The sequence below is a fragment of the Neopsephotus bourkii genome, unplaced genomic scaffold, assembly GCF_033783945.1.
Source record: "Neopsephotus bourkii isolate Nb327-2 ecotype Australia unplaced genomic scaffold, CSIRO-AGI_Nbou_v1 NB_1780, whole genome shotgun sequence".
In the NCBI taxonomy this organism is placed as follows: Eukaryota; Metazoa; Chordata; class Aves; order Psittaciformes; family Psittacidae; genus Neopsephotus; species Neopsephotus bourkii.
In genome coordinates this window covers 11077857-11100524 of record NW_026902254.1, presented here as the reverse complement: position 1 = coordinate 11100524, position 22668 = coordinate 11077857, and the positions used below count along the sequence as shown (strand labels likewise).

The 22668-nt window shown below is 38.2% G+C and overlaps 1 protein-coding gene across 1 annotated transcript in view; it reads left to right on the top strand.

Moving 5' to 3' along the window:
• ARAP2 (ArfGAP with RhoGAP domain, ankyrin repeat and PH domain 2) overlaps nucleotides 1-22668 on the top strand; it is a 124845-nt gene that overhangs the window by 16433 nt on the left and 85744 nt on the right. Inside the window, exons 7-8 of the mRNA XM_061379703.1 lie at nucleotides 6086-6206; nucleotides 9041-9222. Coding sequence (XP_061235687.1) covers nucleotides 6086-6206; nucleotides 9041-9222 — 303 coding nt within the window. The remainder of the gene's footprint in view (nucleotides 1-6085; nucleotides 6207-9040; nucleotides 9223-22668) is intronic.

Below are 22668 nucleotides of genomic sequence, written 5' to 3'. Positions count from 1 at the left end.
TGTTCAATTGCGAAGTACTATGATGAGACCCTATTTAATATTTTAAGGTGTGCTTAAGATCTTTACATATTGTTCATCCTCTTCTTTTCTAGAAAGGCATAATATTCCTGACCTTTCAGGTAGATACCATCATAACTTCTTACTTATTGAAGAGGTGACACTTCTGCATTCTGCAAAACAGAGCAGGTTCACACAAAACGTGTTTAAGATATGCAGTGTTTTTTTGATGGTGTTCACAGAGTGTCTTGTCATGGGAAGCCAGCATGCTGGAGACTGAGACAGATTAGATGTGGTATTGAAGACCTTTTGGAAAACGAAACCCCCCTATGCTTATTTACCCTTGAATGACAAAGGTCTCTTTCCTGGTTGTTTTCTAGCAATAATGGCACATGGGTGGACTAGGTTATATTTGAAATGGTCTGTTTAAAATCAGCATAGGCCTGTGATGTCGCTGGCTTTTCATTGTTTCTGTACCCAAGAGGATTGAATCTAAATGAAGTTTTTGCAGTCTTGTGAGTTGCTTTAAGGTATTTCAGTTCTGATATGTGATACAAAAATGGATTTTTAAATAATTGTTTAGAAAAAGTCTAATTCTTTTGTGAAATTGACTGATTTTACTTTTTGGTGCTGATTTTTCACAACAGAAACTACATTGGGGATATCTTGTTTGACACCTTTAAACTGCCTTTTTTTTCTTTCTTTGGGCTTTTTTGGAAAGATTTTTTCCCTCTCCCTTTTATTTAGTACACTTCAGACCACTACAAAATTATTTCTTTCATTCTGTGTGTAATTAATTTCTCCTCTTGGAAGAAATTAAGAACTTCTTAATCTCAGAAGTGATAGATGGTTGTCTAATATGTGTGCTTAGTGGAGTTGAGGTTGTATGCATGTGTGTTATTTGAAATGCTGGAAAGCATTTCCTGTTGAAGATGTTTATTAAATTGGGAACAAAATATAATTTCAGGTAAAAGCTCCCAAGCATTATGCTAGGTAGTGATCATTGCCCTGCAGAGAAGGACTTGGGGTTGCTGGTTGATGAGAAACTTAACCTGAGCCAGCAGTTTGCGCCTGCAGCCCATTAAGCCAACCGTATCCTGGGCTGCATCAAAAGGAGTGTGACCAGCAGGTCGAAGAAGGTGATCCTGCCCCTCTACTCTGCTCTTGTGAAACCTCCCCTGGAGTACTGTGTGCAGTTCTGGTGTCCTGAACATAAAAAGGACATGGAACTGTTGGAACAAGTCCAGAGGAGGGCCATGAGAACGATCAGGGGACTGGAGCACCTCCCATATGAAGATCGGCTGAGAAAGTTGGGGCTGTTCAGCCTGGAGAAGAGAAGGCTGCGTGGAGACCTCATAGCAGCCTTCCAGTATCTGAAGGGGGCCTACAGGGATTGTGGGGAGGGACTCTTCATTAGGGACTATAGTGGCAGGACAAGGGGTAACGGGTTAAAACTTAAACAGGGGAAATTTAGATTTGGGTATAAGGAGGAAATTCTTTCCTGTTGGGGTGGTGAGGCACTGGAATGTGTTGCCCAGGGAGGTTGTGAGTGCTCCATCCCTGGCAGTTTTCATGACCAGGTTGGATGAGCCCTTTGGTGACATGGTTTAGAGCGAGGTGTCCCTGCCCATGGCAGGGGGGGGGTTGGAACTAGATGACTTGAGGTCTTTTCCAACCCTAACTATTCTATGATTCTATGATTAATGAGTCCTATAGATGCTTTATAATAAGCACAATCTTAATGGAATTTTAGGAGATTGTGAGGGAGGTCGAATTGATACAGGAATAGACTGTTCATGTCCTGAGGGGGCAGACAAATGGAGAACAAGCTCAAAAAAGTATTTACATTGATGTTTGTTTCATGTTCATGGTCCTTTGATGCAATCTGGTTTTGCTTGCTTGCTTTGCTTCAGTCACAGTGGAAGATGTGATTTTGTAGGTGAAGGGAGCAATAGGATAACATTTGGATTACAGTAACAAAAAATGTTGCCCTTTTGTGATATTCATCCCAAGGCTTCAGAGGAGCAGATAAACAGGGTTAGTCATTAAGAAAGTTGAAAAATAGAGCATTGGATTTGCTTAACACTGTCTGTAGCATAATTAGGGAAAGAAATGCTAATACAGAATTTTATATTTTATATCTGCAATGGGGATTTTTCTTTTTTTTTCTTGAAGGTCACTGAAGAAGTTACTTGGAGGTCAGTTACTCTAGAATAGTACTTTTTATGCAGTCGTCTATGATAGGAGATTCCAGAAATCTTGCCTTCAGCTCAGGGGAATATTTAGTGTGTCACACATTGCATAGGAAGCTACTAACTCTGTACTGTCTGTTTAAAAGTTCTCTGTGATGGACTGGAGTATCAGAAGCTTCCAGAAGGCTTGATCTGTAGCCTGTTTGTCTCACTTTTCCTGGAAGCTTGAGTACAAAAACCTCACTCCTGGGATTGAGAGAACTGCTGGTTGGTCTGTATTTGTATACAGTTTGACCAAATCTGTGTTTTTGATTTGAGTTACATATTCCTGCAACTTTGTACGTCTGACAACTGTGAGGCCTAAACCAGTACCAGGATTTGAGAATTTGGTGAAACTTGGACTAGCTTGTAGATAGGAAGAAAACGGTTGGCTACCAGAAGGTCTCAGCGTACAGTGGGATTGTGTTGGATGAGCAGCAGTGTTACTAGGGAACATGAGTTTTTGGTGCAGTAGTCTCTGCTCAATCACTATTCCCATGCCCAGGGTCTTCATGTTGCCTGCTAGGTGGATACCAGCATGTTGCTGCTGTTGCTTGTGTGTTGTTGCTTTGACACTGTAAGCAACTGTTTGCAGATCTGCCAAGACCTCCATGCAGCTCAGGAGCTGATTCTGATAAAAGACGGGGATAGTCACACAGTTCACTGCAAGGCAGTGGGTACCTCCTCCTAGCTACATGGCTAGCTATGTATATATTTAAATGGGGAAGTTGTTGTTTTAACTTTAGATCTTAATGTCAAGTTCCATCTATTCTAATGTGTTTGTCCAAGGGCATTCCTACACACGCAAGCATGTTATACTTTTGGTTTCACATACCAATAAAAAGTAATTCTCAAGAGGAAATTAATCTATGCTTGGGTATTTTTCTGATTATTGCAAACAAAAAAGGATAGACTTGGTGGAATTAAACTTTTTTTTTTTTTTTTTTTTTTTACCCAGAAACACTGCCTATTAAATAGTTCTATTTGTCTTTAAAATTAGGAACTTGAGAGGAGTGAGGTTCTCAAGAAGGGGAAGTTTGCTACACAGCTAATGAAGAGTGAAACAAGTGGAGGATGGGGAGGGAAGGCACAGAGGGCAGCATTCCTGAAAATGTGTACTTGGACCATCTAAATGCTTCTCTGAATTATTTAAACCTTAATTTTCTAAGTATTTCTCTAACTTGATCTAGTTGTGCATCAACTTCTAATTAATAAAGACTTTATACCTGAATATATATAAAAAATACTTAGTCTCCTACAAAAAGCATGTGACCTAGGAACAGTTCTTGTTTGAATCTGTGGTGCTGCTCATTTCTACATACATGGTCCAGAGCAGATTTATGTGGTCAGAGCAATATCCTGTGTGGTTTTGTCTCAACAGAATGTGGTTAAGTGAAGTGAGAGCAAACTGAAGAGGGGAAGGTAGAATTTGAGAATTTTCAGCTACCCAGTATGTACGGGTTTTGTTTTGAATTTCTTCCTGCTTTTGGCAGAACTCTGGTGCTCTAACATGCGCTTTATAGTAAGACTAAAACTGCTGGTTATGTTGAAATTTTAAAGTAAAAATAATCTAAGGGTCCCTAAGACTTACAATTCACAAATATATTAGTGATTTAAGAAAATGGCTTGCCATTTCATGTAGAGAACTTAAGTATTTTTTTGTGTTATTTTGTATGTGAACATCACAAAGAGAAAAATTCACTGTAAAAACAGGTGGATCATTGTTATTCTTGAAATAGATCATTAAGCAATCTGTTGTGGAAGAAAAGCCAAAGCAGTGCAAAATAGTGTTTTCCAGAATCTTGTATCCCAACTCTGAAGCACAACTGTCAAGGAGTGACATTGGGCTGTATTTGAAAATAAAAATTTTCATCACAGCAGTTGATATCAAAACCTCATTTTTCTTTCCCCACTAGCAAGTTATGTTAGATAATTATTTTAGGAGCCTTACAACTAGTGTACACCTCTCAGTGACAGAAGCAGTATTAGTCAGGTTCTTGGCTCTGTGTGTGTTTTTCTTTTCTGTATTCTTAAATAATTCACTTAATTTCTACTCTGAAGTATTTCAAGCAGAGAAATTGTATCTTCATCAACAAGAGCTTTCTAATAGTAGTCATTTTTTTCATGGGAAAGAGAAGCTGCTGCAGAAAAAAGGTTGAGAAATTAATAACACTTTAAACTGTGTTTGAAAATAAGTATGCCTTAGAAAAGCAAGCTTTAGAAGGGATGGTTGTTTAAATAACAAAACCAAAACTGTGTTTAGCTTAAAAGGAAACTGAGTTTGGTTTTGGCTTTTTTTTTAAAAAAAAGCAAATGAAATAAGATAGCTGTGTCTGCCAGCAGTCTGAATTGCTCTGTTACAGTACCAAATACAGCCAGTAGATGCCTGCAGACACCATAATATAATTATATCTGAACACCTTTAAAAACAGCATATGTAATGTTTGCTGTGCTATTGTGAAGGACCAGTATTTGGCATATCTAACCTTATTAACAAATATGTTAAAATCTCTATTCTAACAAGTATAGCCATAATGAAAATAGACTTGCATTTAGTTCATTCTGAGTGACTGAGTAGTTCTTCTGTGTAATTATAGTAGTATGCTTACTTCTGCTGTATTTTCATAAATCTATTTGTTTGCTAAACTGCATTCACTGATGTATATTAGTACCTTGAAGTGACACAATGTTAAGAGTGAATTGGTGAAAATCAGTAGTATATTAAACTCGGTAAACAACAACAACAACAAAAAAGATCCTGTGTATCCTTCATGCTTGACATTCACAGTGGTTTCTTAAGTCCTTGTATAAAGTCTATTGTAATAATTTATACTTCAGAAAGAAAGTTACTGCGGTACAAATTCTTTAGGTGGAGCTGACTCTTGGGCTATTACTGCGTCAGAGAATAAATCTTAGCAGTATATCTGAATTGTCTTTGTCAGAAAATCAGTTGATCAAAGCATGGTGGGGACAGGATCAGCAGCATTAACTCGGAAATCTGCAGAAATATTTTTAATACGTTGCATGTCTGCAGAGCACTACACCCCACCTGACCCCTAACCCTTGGGAATACTTAAGTAAATTAAGTTAAAAGACAAGTTATGGTAGAGAAAGTACTTGTAGCAGTTCCTTTTTTCCTGTCTTGCTTTTGTGTTCAGTTGTCCTGGTTCCTAGTTGGAAATCGGCAAATACTGTCTTCCTCCTACCTTACAGAGTAGGAAAGTACATACCTCATCCAAGCTTGAGGATACTTGTTTGTAATGACAGGGTGGTGGATTTTTCCAGAGTCCAGAGACTCCTTTGAGTTCAAAATCAGGGATAAAATCAGTTAGTTTACCTTTTTTTATTGGCTAGCCGCTGGAGTGGGGAAGGAACAGAAGACTCCTTCGGAATTTTCTGCCAGGAGAAGGCACAACTTTTCCCGTTGCCTGATTCTATTTTATAAGTGTAATTATATATATATTCTGTGGTTTGTTTTGTTTTTTTTTTTTAATTATGGTCTGCGAGATAGTCTGTGTAATTTACTTTGGCATAAACTTGTAAATTTAAGAGAGCATGGTATGCTGTGGTACTAGTGCCATGAGACAATTTATGAAGTGTTTTATCACGCATATGCATTCTATCTCACAGTGGATTTGACTCTGTTAGAAGCCAGTATGTGTGCATAGACCCATAACAGAGAAGTTGGTGGTGTGTAGGTGGTGAAGTGGTTTACTTATTGATGCAGTTTTATTAATAGCATGGTGAATGTCTAGCAGCACAGCCTATGTATGTGAACTTCCTAAACATGGAGGCAAGTAGAGACTTCTAACGTTACGTGAGAGTTATTAACTATTTCTTTTGCATTTTTATTATAGGAAGTTTTCTCAAAGGGAATAATACTGCTCTCTGCTATAGCAACAGTAAGAGTTCATGGGGAGAATAAATTCGAGATTGTCACATCCCATAGGACTTTTGTCTTCCGTGTGGATAAAGAAGGTAAGTAGAACATGTGTAATTCCAGTGATTGCTAAAAAGCCATATAATCACTGCTGATAAACTATGTTTGTAAAGTATAATCTGTTATATTGCTAGAGATATTTCTGGAATCTATCTGTTTTGGGCTCATAAAATGACACTGGAGATAACTGTAAACTTTGATAAGAGCAACTGAAATTGTCAGGGAATGGTTTTTAAAAACATCAGAATGAGAATACTGGTTTTCAATTCTTCTGCCTCCTCCCTTATCCTTCCCAAAGATGGATTTGTCTGGATGTTCCTCAGGCCTCACTGGCAGCTCTTACAGCTTGTGTACTCTCAGCCATCTGCTCCGAGTCACCACTTGATATAAAATTGACAAAGAGCAACAATGAAGTTGATGGTTGGAGTGTGATGCTGTGATCAAAGGAAACCTGGTTTTTCTGCGTGTCTTTATTTATTGCCTTATACAGTATTTTCAGCCATGTGTTGGTAGAGAATACAAGTGTATGTTGTACTAGGGAAGTCAGTGTGCCTTCTAATGTAATGCTTTATCAACCTACATTTGTAACATGTGGAGCCAGTATCAGTGCATGTATGACTTATTTGTGGAAACAATAAAAAATGAATACCTAGAAAAAAAAGATATGCAATATGTATTTACAGCAGTACATGCCAGACACATTATATCTAAGGGTCTCTCAGCATTTCCATTATCAAATCCCGTTTTTGTGGGTTAGAACTTGGTTGGAAACATTTGCTGCAGGCTGTAACTGGAGTGCAGCATCAGTGAATAAATCCTGCTTATCAGGTTTGGTTCAAATAATGTCAGTCAATTTTGTGTTCTTAGCTGGGTTTAAAAGTAATATTTTTATTATTTTTGCTTTTCTCTTCCAAATTTGTTTGTTTACTTTTTTTTTTTATAAATTGGAACATAACCATCTTAGTGCAATACATTTTGTAGGGCTATAATTGGCTTTATGGACCGTTGCTTTTGAACACCATAAAAATGTTAACAGCTTACACTGACTTGTAAAATATATTCAGAGCAGCCACTCGTTATACTTGAAATTGCATTTTCATTTAGCATATAAGCATCTTTGGACACAGTGGCCTCTCTGTAAAGCTGCTCGCTTAAGGTTAGAAATATGTGCTGTACAAGTAATTTGGTCCTTACTATATCCAGAGCTGGATGATATGTTCATAGTAAATTATGTAGATAACTCAGGTTGCTTTCAGTTATATGCACAAACTGTTACTTGATGATATTCCTTCTTTGTTTTTTTGTGGTGGGGAATTTTTCTGGGACTATTCAAATTGTACTTAACTTTTCAGCAATTCTGAAATTGAGACTTTTATATATATTTCACCCTGTGGATCTTAGTAACTTTCATTTCTTTCTCCTGGAGTATTAAAATAAAGAATGATATCATTGTCTTCATTTACCTGTGTCTCTTGGTACCAGTGTTGGTCTGGAGTCAGTGGATTATAGCACTGATTTTGTTTGCTTTCAGTGCTCTGACTTGTTATTTTTTGGTATATCAACAATACATTATTTTTGGATTGATTTAAATTTGTGGCGGGGCAAAATTTAAGTGGTTTGAGGACAGCAGTGAGTTAGAACGTAATCTGCTGAGATGCAGCATGATTTGCTTTAACTGGAGTGAAAATCCATTAAAAAAAAAAAAAAAAAAAGCCCAGACCACCATACTTTTAGAGTAATGTGGTGCCCTCAGCTACACTGAAGCATTTGAGTGTTCTTTTTGAAGTACTTTGAAAGGGTGTGTATGAAAACAAAACTCCTAAGAGGAGCACTTGAGTGACCTTCCCTAGGCTGTCTAGTGTTAGTCTTTCAGGCTGCTATCTTCATCTTTGGACTATTTTCAGATGCTTAAAATTGTGTATTTTTTCTTTTTTTTCTTTTTTTTATGCAACATGTATGAAGCAAGCATATTAAAGTTGTAACAGTGCTCATTACAGTTTTTGACACTGATTGTGTCACCTTTATATATGCTGTGGTTAGAACTTCCCTTCCTTCCTTGCACCCCCTCACTATATTTTATGACCAGTATCTTTCAGAGCAAGAGTTCAAATATTCATGATGTTGCAATTGCATGGGGCACGACTTCATTCATTCAGAGTATTCAGCATTAAAGTGTATTGATCTCAGTCCGATGAAATATCTGAACATAGTAAATGAGACTGGAACTTTATTACTTCACTTCCTTCTGTTCATGTATTTGTAAGATGTTAATAATGCATGCAAAGATACTCAAACGTGCATTTTCTTGATTACTCAGTACCCTTGATGATATGAAGCTTAACCACTACACCTTAATGGAATAGATCGTAAATTGCCAAATGTTTTTGCCTAAAAGCATGATGAAACATAGAATAACATTGGTGATGGCTTGACTCTTCAGTGATGGATGATATTTGGGCCCCCTGGTTTTTGCTTACATAATTCCTGTAGTTCTTTCCCATTGATTTGCCTTCCAGAAGGTGGGCATGCTACCTGTCTACTACTTCATTCTTTAAGTGGTCTGGAATTAAGCATCTTCAAACTAGTAGTCATGATTTTAAGTATCTTGACCATCAGTTAGTACGACTTTCAATTTGTATGTTGTTTGCTGGGAGTTGATTGAATGTCTTTGCTAACATCTCCACTGATACGGACTTTGACGTTACTTTTGTTTTACACCCTACTCTTCGAAGTGTATGTTTTCTCTGATGTGATATAGCTATACTATCAACCAGCACAACGTAGTAGGAAGACCAGGAAACCAGTGTGTAGAAAGAATGGAGCTGATGCTTAACCCTATGTCTTTTTTTTTTTTTCTTCTTTTCTTGTTTAGAAGAAAGGAATGACTGGGTTAATACGATGCTCAATGCCTTGAAATCACAGTCTGATAATAACTCTCAGTCTCGAACTTCTGTCGCCCCTGAGAAAAGCGGGTATCTTGAGCTCAAAGGATACAAAGCCAAAATCTTTATTCTACTTCAGGGAAGTACTGTGTGGATCTGCAAAAATGAGCAGGTAAATTTTTCATATTCTTTTTGTGAATGCTTATAAAGATGGTTTAACTAGTGAGTTGGAAATTGGTGGCTCTTTGTGAATAGGTGTATTTCAATATAAGTGCATATCTCTTTCTATGTAGTACTTTATTGCTGCAATTCTCAGAAAGCTTCAAAAAGCAGGTAAAGTATCATTATGTCTATTGTAAAATGGAAAAAACCTGAATATATAGTGAGGTGAAGTGAAAGGCTCCAAGTGTCACAACAGGTTTGAGTCAGAGTTGGGATTAATTGACTCTGAAAATGTGTGCTGTAAGCACTCTGCTAAATCAGAAGGCTTATTTTGTGCACTGGTTTAACTGTCCAGTAATACAGTGCTGTGGAAAGTGTGCTATACAGAAGTAGATTGTGGTATTTAAGTAATATTTCAGCTAAATGTTCAAAACTGATGTTGTTTGTGTTTTTAAGAACCTAGATTGGCCAGTCTCTGTTGTGCACTGTAGTATTTTAAACAATTCATCTTAAAAAACATGATGTAGAACTGTCATTTCAGCTTCCAAAATCTAGGGCTTTCTGTTTTGTTTTGGTCATGACTATATTATAGTATAAACCAGTTAACTGTGGAACTGCTTGGGATGATGTAGAGAGAGGATAAATGAGGATAATTGTATCCAATGAATGACTGTATGAACTAGTGGAAGAAAAATCTATTGCAGGACATGAAATAGTAGGTATTATTTCTGTGTGAGGAAATTGATTACCCACAAGTAGCTGGGAACTGGGCATTTGGTGGAGGTGTTGTTACAAGCTTCTGCCTTGTTCTCATTTTCTGTCAAATTTATGTACAGGCAAACTCCTGTTTCAAATGTGAGTGGTCTCAAACTTGTCATTTTGGAGTTGATCTCACTTCATCTCCTGTTATCCTCTCAAGTGTGAAATTATTTAGATGGGCTTGAGGAACTGCATAATGTTCCATATGAGATCTTACAGTTCTTTCCCAGGGTATGGAAGGAAATTTGAGGCTGAGAAAGATGTTTTTCCTTTATTTTTTGTTTTTTTTTTTTTGTTTTCCCTGCTTCCTTGGAGCACAAGAAGTTTTACTTGTTGCGTACATTTCAGGTTAGTCAAAAATCAACTAATAAAAACAGTTTTATTTGCTTCGCGGGGCTAGGTTTTGTAGTGGGCAGGGCTGCAGAGATGGCTTCTGTGAGAAGATGCCAGAAGTTTTCCCCATGTCCAACAGAGCCAATAATAGCTGTCTCTAAGGCAGACCTGCCAGTGGCGAAGTCTGAGCCCATCAGCCACAGTGGTAGTGCCTCTGTAAGAAGGGAAAAACCCAAACCTGTACAAGGTGAATGTGTGAGAGAAAGCTCTTTGGACACCAGGGTCAGTGCAGAAGGGGGAGGAGTAGGAGGTGCTCTGGGCTCAGGAGCAGAGATTCCCCTGCAGCTCATGTGCAGCCCATGGTGAGGCAGCTGTTCCCCTGCAGCCCGTGGAGGTCCATGGTTAGCAGATACTCACGTGCAGCCCATGGAGGACCCCATGCTGGAGCAGGGGTATGTCTGAAAGAGGCTGTGACTCTGTGGGAAGCCTGTGCTGGAGGAGGCTTTTGGCAGGACCTGTGCCCCCATGCGGGACCTGTGCTGGAGCAGGTTTGCTGGCAGGGGGACCCATGCTGGAGCAGTCTGTTCCTGAGGGACTGAACCCCACGGGAAGGAACTCACACTGAAGCAGTTCGTGAAGAACTGTAGCCCGTGGCAAGGGCCCACGCTGGAGAAGTTTGTGGAGGACTGTCTCCTGTGGGAGGGACCCTGTGCTGGAGCAGGGGAAAAGTGTGAGGAGCGCTTCCCTGAGGAGGAAGGAGCGGCAGAAGCAACATGAGGTGAACTGACCACAACGGCTATTTCCTGTCCCCCTGCACTGCTGTTGGGAGAGGAGGCAGAGAAAATTGGGAGTAAATTTAAGCTTGGGAAGAAGGTGGAGGAGGGGGAAGGATTTGGTTTTCTTTCTTGTTATCCTACTCTGATTTGATTGGTAATTAATTAAACTAATTTTCCCCAAGTCAAGTCTGTTTTCCCCATGACAGTAACTGGTGAGGGATCTCTCCCTGTCCTTATTTTAGCTCATGAGCCTTTCATTATGTTTTCTCTCCCATGTATAGCTGAGGAGGGGAGTGACAACAGCCGTCATGGGCACCTGTGATCTAGTCAGGGTCAACCCACAACAAATATGATGCAGTTTATGGATCTATACTGCTCTGTAGCTATAACAAAACTCCACAAATGATCTAGACGTGATGTTTTACAAAAGTGTATTGGCTATATGCTGTGTGAATTTAAGTCTGCAGCCTGTCTTTTGCTGAATGAGCACCATGGAGAGAAATTTGTCTTCATAGTTGAGCATGGTACTTTCTTTAGATAAATCCTCAGTCTTGACTATTGTAACGAATAGCTGACCTGCCAGTTTGTTTATTTAAGTAAGGTTTATAGCTAGAGGTCTTTAAGGAGGGACAAAACTAAAATGCAGGTATGTAACACACACACCCCACTCCTGCCACTGTCCCTCTGAGACTCTGCACTTCATTGATGTTCTCTTGCATCTTTCTAGTAGAGAGTAGTCAAGCACCTTTTTTTTTTTTTCTTTTTTTTTTTTCCAGTCTCTACCTGTGCAGTGTTCCATGCTGTGCTGCAGTGGTCATTGTTACTGTTCTGTCATGGGGCTTGCAGGTATTTAATCAGTGAGAATCCCTGGAATTTAGTCTCATCTATGAGTGTCCTCTCTTTGTGGATATTCACTGTAATAAGCCACTTCTAGCTTCAGAATCAATACTGTAGTTGTCTCATGTCCTGGGATGCTTCTGAGTGATCCCTTACGGATGTTCAGAGCTTCTTGATCAGGGGACAAATACGGTGATCCTATGAGGTATGCAGACTTGTGAAGGAATTTCTTTTCCAGGATGAAACTAGCTATGTCCCTTTTGAGAGTCTCAGTAGCAAGCATCAAATTTTTGCTTTCTTCCTTCTGTTAGTAAACCAGCATATAACTGTTGGGAGCATCTTTCTTGCCTAATGTAGTCCTCTGATCTGTTCTCTGTTCATGCGGGGCACTCCCACCTCTGCCCACTATGCCGCGTCACTTTTTCTGACCCTGTATGTTGATACAAAACTGTTACAGAACCATTCATTGTTGAAGAGTTCTTGACTGATCTGTTATGTTGTCAGACTACAGATTATGACTAAGACTACAGATTATCTAAGACTGCTCCCCCCATCAATTTACTTTCTTACCGATTTTTGAAAAATTACTGTTCTCTGTGTGCATGTGTGTTAGTTCTACTGCTTGTGTGGCTGTATGTTAGGTTATATCTACTGTGCCATTTCAGCATCATTAATTTCAGATTTGACTTAGCTGATCATGAAAGCAAACCCTTATACAGCCTTTTTGCTAGATACTTACTCTCTTCCATTACATGAGTGCTCTGCAGAGATCACTGAATGCAGTTGCAGCAGAAGGCAAACCAAAATCAAGCCATGAAACAGAATGGATGTTAGACGTGTATCCAGCCTGTTGGCTCATTCTGTGTCTATATTGCAAACAATTGTGCAAACCCAGCTTCTTCCCAAAGCTTTTTTACGTACAACCAAAAATATAAAATGGTCCTCCATTTCAAAAATGACTTTGTGTGATTTCTGTCTATTTGGGAAGCAATAAAAATAGCTTCAGTCTTGAAGCTTTCATAGTCTGTAATTCTTCTCTCTGTACCTCTTGTGTTCTATTTTCGAGTTGAAAACTGAATTAATATACTGCAGCATTGAAGAAAAACCCAGTAATACAGCATTAATCCACTAGAGGGCTCTGTTGTTCTTTCCCTTTCTCAAGTTTGTGCTTTAGCCAGCAGTTACCAAGCAAATATGTCCAGGGATGTCCTCAAATCCTGTTCATATTGGAATTCACATCGATACTAGAACGACTCCCAGAGAGACTTAGAGGGGTCTGTTATAACTAAATCGCTAAAAGACACCTATTTAGACTTCTTACAATGTTGAAATGAGATTGGATGAAGCTGATTCATTGATTTTGATTAAACTCGATAGAGTCTACTGTTACTTTAAAAGATTTGTCTTCATTGTTAAAAGTGGAGAAGATTGTAAGCCAAATGCCAAATCCTAACGTAACCACCATGAAGTTCCTGAAGTTCAGATTGAGATCAGAACATCATGTCTTGGGCCCATTTCTAGTTAAAAAGTGATTGGTTTAGCTTGAGCTTCTGGCAGTGATATACTGCTAGTATGAAACCATCAATTTCTTTTGACTCTTCACATAGTGTGAATTTCTTAAACTTCCTCTCTGGAGCAGAAGTGAAAAATAGATCGTACAGAATCAATTTGTTCAACTGCAACTTGCTGAAATTCCCATTTCTGTTTCAAAATAATTCGTGCTTAAATAAGAACATATCATCTGATCCTTCATGATGGCTCAAAGATTGGCTTGAAACGTCAGTCTGTTGTGGTGGTACCAGTGATGACCTCTCCTTTGTGACCATCGCTAGGGCTCTGACAGATGCTTGCCTGCTCTGCTAAGCTGAACCCCTTCGTTAGACATTAGATACCAGTGAATCTTAAATACACCCTGAAGTTGGGAGGGTGCCGGGGGGAGCTGGGTGTCACAGTGTTCACACTAGAATTTGGCTTTGATAAAGAGAATTTAGGATCCTCCTTGTTACTTCTCTGGGTGGTTTTGAAACAGCTGTATTTACCTGGGTTATTTGAGGAAACTTTCCCATTTACAGAGACTGGGGAATGGTATGTATGGCTGTGTGCCATAATTATTTGGAATTTTTTTCCTCCGTGCATGACTCTGCAAGTTAAAACTTGAATAATGAAGAGTATTCTCTCTGTAATGTACTCTGCAATAGTACCCATTTCTTACTGAAAATCTCTTGTTTCATTTTGGCTCAATGCTGTTATTGATTTCTAGAGGGTTTTTTGTTTTGTTGAAGGTTGAAATGATTTGCTCCGTGGCAGATGGAAATGTTTATTCATGTCGAGTAAGCCAGTCAGAAAGTGCCTAGAAATTTTCATTTCCTCTCTAATGCTGATGGTGCACTTGAAGCAAAACTGGACAATGTCAGATGAGGTAGATACAGGAAATTATATTTAACAGGTAGAAGATGGCAAAGGGTATGATAATATAGAGAACTGATAGGTGGGTAGATGGAAGGACAAGTCAAAGATGATGCTTGAGGCTGGTGTTCTGAAATAGAGGAAGGGATGTGAATGTCAGTGGGAAGTGAAGGGGTGTGTGTGTGTATCTCTCTGTGCGTAAGAGCAAAGATGTGTTCTTAATCTCTGTTAAGAAACACAGGCTTACAGGGGAGTACTTTGAGCAGCATGATGTAGTGGAAGGTGTTCCTGTCCACAGCAGGGAGGTCGGACTGGATATCTTTTAAGGTCCCTTCTAACCCAAGCCATTCTATGAATCTGTGAAATACAGTGCCAGAGGCCATGTGATTGGGATTCATGGGTAGACAAAGAAGTTTGTGACTTTTTTGGTATATAGCAATAAGAATTTATCATCATTCTATGCAATGGAATTGTTCATTAGGAAGTGTTCTGTTTTTCCCTGGAGAAAATGTAATCCTGATTAATAATCCTGAATATGATGGATGAGAAAAAGGAGTCTTTAAAAAAAATGGAGTAGAGGATCTATTGAGTACAGTGGAAAGTCTCTAGCAGTGGAAGGTGAACAAAGAAGGGTATGTAAATGAAGTCCTGAAGATGAGTAGCAGCGATTGTTTATCATGCTAAAGCATCATGAAAAAAAAAAACTGTTGTATTTAGATTCTCTGTTTATCATTGTGATAATATTTGTGAGTATGGTGAGCCCAAAGTGATAGCAACAGCAATCTGAGAGTTGGGTAGAGGAGTTGAATGTAGGTTGAATAGAAAGCAAAACTGTTGCTTGAAGATTGTGAGATCTAATGAGAAACACTGAGTAAAGCAACTGATGTTTTTGGAAAGGAAGCTGGGGAAAAAGCTACGGGACTGACGGCAACAAAAGAAAGCAAGAGGAGGAATGGACCTTCCTGAGAGTTGATAGATGGTGAGAGAAGTGCCTGGTATGCACTGGGGTGGAGGGTGGAATTACTTGAATTATTGAGAATGAGAAAACAAGAAACAGTGTTGTCTGTGTATGTTCCCCCTATCCCCCACACTCATTTGCCTCCTGACGCAAGCACATGTTCTTTTGTAGATTTTGTGATGGTATTTTGTAATAATAACTGGGAAGCTCTCTAAAGTGCTCCCTAAAGAAAGAGTTCTCTACTTAATTGCTAGTGCAGACCATGATCAAACATGTTTACAAACATGAATGAGCCTATCCCAGAATTACTTAAATAGGTGGAGGTGACAGAAAACAAATGAACATTTGGCCTCCTTTGTCCTTGTGTGATTCATTCAGGATTTACTCTTCACTTAAGAATGATACAGATCTTAGCAAGATGTTAAAAACAAACCAACCCCAAAATACACTGAATATATTGGAGGGGGGAAGGTTAAGATCAAGTGGTTTAAAATCAAATATACTGATACATTGGTGACTTGAAGTGGAAGCAAATGATCCAGCCACTTTTAAATACAGTTGTTTGCATCAGGCTGTAGCTGGGGTGGTACATTAAGGTCATATTCCTAATTTTCAAGCCGTTCCTTAGCAATAAATTAATTCTTATCTTCCATGCTTAAAACCATGGCAATGATCAGTTGCTGTGCATGACATCAGAAATACCTAAGGCAGGAAAAAACAAGCAGATAAAGAAAACAAAAAAAAAAATCCCTTAAAACCTTATTTTTTTCATTAGTTGTTCAATACAAAATGAATAATTACAGGAAACTATGTTGAATGGGGGAAAGTTTTGCTTTTGTTCTATTGCTTGTTCAGTTTTAAACTCTTTGCACCCCTACTCCAAAAAAGAATAAAATGGTTATTAAAAAGAATATGCTGTTAAAGTAAGGTGGTTGTCCTTTGTCAAGAAAAATGTGTTAGTGACCACCTTTGCAGGGAAGATCTACATTTTGCATTTAAAAATAATTTGTGGGGTGTTCTACATTGTTGAAGGTAATACTAGAGAACATAGAGCCAGACATATAGAGGAATTCTATTAAAGAAAAGTTAAAAAGTTAATGTTAAACTCTTCTGTGCAGTTAAACTTTAGTTCCCTGAGGATTTTAGTTTTCTTATTCATTTGTTTTTATGCTGTTAAGATGAAAGTACACTTAAGGCAATCACAAAACATAGTAGAAAGCCTAATGCTTCCACAGTTATCAAAAGCTTTGTAATTAATTTGTTTTGGGGTGAAAGGTAGGGGAAGGAGAAAGGAAAATGGCAAAATTACCAGCTTCTCAGTAAGCTTCTGGATGACTAATACATCTCAAAATTAACAGTGAAGAAAAGTAGGATTTGTTTGAATATTATGAAGAAAAAAGATTCTAGAGTGGCACAGCACATTTGTAAAGACTTGAAGGTTTTAGATCTTCTTGTTATAACACTGTTAACACAGTACTGGGGAAATCTGTTCTCCTCTAAGGGAACCTGAGAACATTATCTGTCACTATATGTTACTTACATTGAAGAACCTATAGCTTGGCTTCAAATCCCATGGTAAAATAGTCTGTTGGATCAAAAGGCCTGCATACAGGAAGCACAGAGTCATGTACTTTAATGTGTATAATGGTAGACCAGGTCTGCCTTTGTTTATTTTAAATCACATGAGTTATTTCTTTATTTAATGAACCTGAAATGTTGTATATTCGGTATGTGTGCATATATATGTGTATATACAGTTAAATAATGGCATGATTTCTTCTTTTTGTGTGTGCAATAAGAATCCTTGAGATGACAATGAAACTGAAAAAAAAAAGAACTTTTCAAGAATACTTGCATCTTTTCTTTCACTAGCTCTATATACTGTGGAATGAAATGCAACTAGAAGGTTACTTTGCACGTTGTTCTTGTTTAATTGTAATTGATTCTTACAGGACACATGCTGAAAATCTACTTCATAGCTTTGATTTGCTTTTTCTCCTTTAAATTGAGGGCAGTGTAAATCACATTGTTGCTGTCTGTTACTTATATGCAGTTGCCATGTTTGGTTTAGAAGTAACTTTAAACATACCAGTGGCAACACTGATCACTCTTTTTTTCCTCAGTCTGTATCCTTTACTTCATGTATTAAACTAATTAGCATAGCTGAAATATTAATACTTTTGTAAAGTTACAAAACAATTACCACAGTGAAGAACAGAACACTTTTGAGGCAGTGTAGGCAACATATCCTCACTGAAGTGTTCATTCCACAAAATTAAAAATAGGTACGAACATATATTAGTGTATGTGAATTCCATTTTCTGATTAAAAATACCGTGATATGCCATTGCAAATTTTTTATTATTTATCATATATCTTCTGTTATTGATTTACTGTTTTTGAAATGTGTAACAATTAGGTTAACTAAGTGCAGTTTATGAATTTAATCTTTAATTTATGTAGCTGAACTCAGCAAGTAATGTAACAAAAGGATTTTTTTTTGTGGTACATTGCTTTTGTGATAAAGAGCTAAGTTGCATAGATATTATTTTTGAAAGCTAAACTTTAGCAGAGAGGTGAGACTATACTGTTGTCCAGTCTGAAGTGGAAAAGCAGTATTCTTTAAGACTTTAGAATTCTGTCAAATCTATGACAACTATGATCAGATGAGCACTGGCAGTCACATTATGATGATTAAAATGTTCTCCTTGGTTGCAATACTAAATAAAATGGATTGGCATGCACCGGCAGGAGACCAAAGAGTGTGCCTGTAATTCATTAACGTGCCTTGTAACTGACACAGTAACGTCTAGAACCCTGAGCGCTGAAAAACAGGTGATTGATCATGATGCATTTAGTTCGCAGGAGCTGAACAGGCAGGAAAAGCACAGCTGTTGATAAACTGTTTTGGCATTCATGTATTTCTGTTGTTACTTCACGATGATTTTCAAGATTGGGTGGTTTCACCTCAGTCTCTGTTGGAGTTTATCGGAGTAAGGACCATTGGACTTTAAAATGTCCACAATTTGTACTCAGCATCCTGCCCCCCCCTTTTTTTTTTTTCTTTCACACCCTTTCATGCACACTCCCTCTCCCCCTTTTTTGTTACATACAGTTACTCAAACAGTGGATGCTTGCTCCAGAACTGTTGTCTACATGGTGAGTGTTGCAAATGTGACCAGTATCTTTACTGTCACTGGAGGGAGAGCAGGCTGGCGTTGCTATTGGACTACTAAAATAATCAGGCCGCTTGAGTTTTCTTCAGTTATGCAAAGTGGATGATTTAAATTAGCATTGTAAAGATCCTTAGAATACCGAATATTGTTAATATCATAGTAGATTAAGTGACATTTTAATCTTCTAGACCTTAAATAAATTGTTTTTCATTTGTGATGGTTTCTTTGTTGTTTGGAGCTTTATGGTATCATTTAGATAATAACAAAGCATTATTTTCTTTACTCAACTATCTTATACCTGCAGACTTTAAATTAATGTACCATTCTTGCAGCAGAAGGAAGGGAATTCATGATTTACAGCATCGTAAGGATGTGGGGAACACCCCAGTGTGCTTTCTCAGCAATAATTTCTGTCCCTGTTTAATAAATTGCTAGGCCAACAAATTTGAACTTAATCAACTCAAACTGAATTATTGCCTCATGAAATACTTCAGTGAAGTATTACTTAATTACTTAATTACTTAAATGAAATTCCTCTTCTTAAATATTTTGCATGCAAAATGGTATCATCTTAGAGATGGCACGTTTTAAAGCTTATTCATTAAAAATCAGTCTTGCAGATATGTCCAGAAAATGTCATTTGGAAGTTATTTCCATCTCAGTATGTGGGTCACACCTGCCCTAGAGGTCCACCAGAATGATTGATTGATATCTAACACTTCTGAAGAAACATTTGAAAAATGTCTGCTAAATGTAGCAAAAATCAGATTTAGTTACCTTCACTTTATGTGGAAGGTTGCCGAAACAATTGGCAGTGGGCAGCTGGAGGACCACGTGAACAGGCCAGGGCAGTGGCTGAGAAGGAAAATATATTGAGGTTAATAACAGAGGGAAAACAATGATTTGGGAAGTAGAAAGTGGAAGGTTTGTATTTTAAGTGATGTCTAGTCACATTAGTATGTTTTCAGCATTTCAAACAACTTAGGTGAGCTTTGGGTTGTTTTTTTTTTGTCTTTTGGGGGACTTTTATATTGTACTTCTGCAGTATTTCCAGTAAAAGTTGCTTTGGGGAGGAAAAACAGAAACAAAAAAAAAACCCCAGCAAACAAAATGCTGAGCCAGTGAATGCAGTAGCTGATAAGTGTGTTCTGCTCACGGAGATAAACACTTTAATTACTGACTTTGCCAGTCCTTTTGGGGATTCTGATGTCTAATATTTGAGTATTACAGCTCTTGTCCATTTCTTTAAGGTGAGTTAGGTTATTAAAAAAAATAAATTCTGTCCATTGGATATAATTCCATTTTGATTATGGAAAAATTCTGGTCTCTGACTTTTGTACCATCCAATGTTCTCAAATTGTGCAGGCTTCCATGCTGTAGGCAGAGGGGAGTCTGTATCCACTATACTGCATTTGTCTGTGTTTATACATGTCTACAGCCTAACACCATTATTCAGAGTTTTGTTAAAGATACGAGAGTGAGGTTTGAAAAGGTCTGGAAGCAGTGTGGTTGCACTGGTATAATTAATATGGCTTTGTATACTGCTTCCTGTTTCACTATCAGCCTGTCTGGCACTTGTTTTGAGAGGCTCTGCAGGATGTTGTGTGATGATGACAGGTGTGATGTTCTTTCCAGCCAAGGGCTGTAATTCCTTGCCATGGGGTCATAAAGAAGTTCAAAGGCAGATAAAATGACAACACTCAGCAACAGCAGCTCAGCTCCTGCAACACAGGAGTAATTGCAGCCCATTACTACAATTGACTTTCACTTCTCTCCCCTGAAGGAGCTGAGCAGCTGCCAATTTACTGGGCTGTGAGAAAACTGATGAGCCAGGAGATGGGGGTCATAACAAAAGTTAACAAACTGATCAAGGCAAAATTCGTTAGTCCTGAGTAGCCATAAGAGAAGAGGACAGTGCCAACTGGTCATCACTGATGCCCAGGTCGGAGATGGATTCTGACTTCCAGGTTGGTTTGTTTCACTTTGCACTTATATTTTTCACAAAAAGAAGCGAGGGGGGGTTCTAGCATCTTTTGTCTTACTTTGAAACAAACCAGCCACACAGTAAAAGATACCTGCTGTTTTTATGTGACTTTTCTAGAAAGGGATTATTGCACCCTGAATCAATACATCAGCTCTTTCTCTGTGTGTTTTCTGTGTGCTCTGTAATCATTTCTGTGTGTTAGGTATTTACAGGTTTCCCACTTTCTTTTTACAGCTAAAAAAAAGATGATACATAATTTGCTTCCTGTTCCCTGATTTATTAAATGACAGTGTGCAGTTGGTAAAACTTAGAAGCCTGATTTGAGGATGATCTTAGGTCGTTGCACTTGCTTACAGTAAATGTGTACAATTAGCAGTTTAGATGTGAAATGTGAGTGTCTCATACTGGTATTCTTGGCAATAAATGCTAATGCACAAGTAAAAGGGTTACCTCTACATAAAGCTGATTCAGAGGCTCTGTTTCCTCATCCTTCTCTCACTGATGAGGTATGCAATATCAGAAACATTGCTTAATATATGCAGGTGGATCTGTACTGGAATGTTACAGGGAGAAGGAAAAATAAAGGTTAATGGAGTGCACTGTAGGTGCAAAACCTGAGGATGTTATCTCATCCCAGTTCTGCATGATTCTGTGGTGCTGGCTTTTCAGGTCTTCTAATTGTTCAGATCTTTCCTCTACAGATCTAAATTTCATTGTCTTACACTGCATGCAAGTGTGTTTTAAAATTCACCTTAAGTAGTGTAGTGTAACCTGTGCAGATTTTGTTCTAGCTGCTTGGCCTTCTAAATGCAAAAGTTAAAGTTGCATTTTCAATATATATGGGCAAGGCAGTTTAAGGAAAGCTGTTGCTTGTAGGATCTAAACGTGTATTTGTGGGGTGAATCTCCAGCTCTGTGAATGCCAGCTGCAGCTTTGCTAATGTCAGAGTTGCCAAGTTTTCATTTTAGTCTAGCATTTTGTTTCATTCCTGAATTTTTGTTCGTCCTAGTTTCTTAAATGGCACGGTCATGCTGGGAAAATACCCCTTATTCTAACTTCAGTGTGTTTGCAGATTGCAGCTGCCCTTTCTTGCTAATATAGAAGGATTTTTTTAAGATTTTCTGTTCTCAGAAATCATTGTAGCATATTACAAGCCTCCCCACCCACAATTGGTACAAAGTGCTGCTGCCGGGTTTGTGAATATCCTAAAATAGAGCAATTTTATAATTCAAATTCCAGTTCTGTTTTACTGTTTATGAAGTTCTCTTTTGCAGTGTTATCTTGATTAAGCCTTCACAATTTTGAAGCAACTTCTGTGTTATGAGACGCACCTGCATACCTTCAACTGTGAGCCAGAGCAGCTTTTTCATAGCTGTGCTGCAACATGACATGAAGTGGATTCACTTTTCTGGTGTCGAGATCAGGATGTTGCTGTTGAGATCAACCTGTAAATTAGTGCTTTACTTTTTTGTTTTCTTGTCAGTTTCAATGAACAAGTTGCCACTGTAGGTGCTGTTTTTTACCAGTCTCTGATTCTTAAGGCATCTTGGCTTATCTCAATGTAGTAATATATGTATAATAAAAAAAAAAAAAGTTTTCATCGTTGGACTATTTTGAAGGCTGTTCTAACAGATCATTGAGGAGAGATTTTTAAACTTTCAAAATGTGGAAGTTAAGCTTCTGTTTGCTACATTACTCAGTTTATTAGTGGTTTTAGAGTAACAGCATCAGTAGTGATCAAGGCCAGTTGCCCCATGCTAAGAATGTGCTCTGGAACAGAGTTAACATTGCTCTTGGCTAATTTTGCTTTTCCAGTCTCATTAAATTCAGATGTGCAATATTTAGTTCTTGCCTTTGTAAGGAGATGGATGGGAGTGAGAGACCTGAGAAGTGGAAAGAATGCAGGCGGTATCATCAACGTTAGAAGGGAGCCATGTGTCTTTAGCTAATTCTGGTTCCTACAAGACCTTCCTGTATTGCTCATTGTGTGACAATGGAAGCTCAGTGAAACAAATAGAAGATAAATACAGAAACGGTAACTGGAGATAATTTTTTAAAGACCTTGTAATTTTTAGCGTTCTTTCTACCAACTAGCTTTTTAGTTAGTATGAAGGTTACTTGAAAAGAGTATATTGTGGGGGCATTTTAAGGATTTTTTGGTTGTTGTTTTAGAATGGTTTGGGTTGGAAGGGGCACTCAAGATCATCTAGTTCCAGTCCTTCTGCCA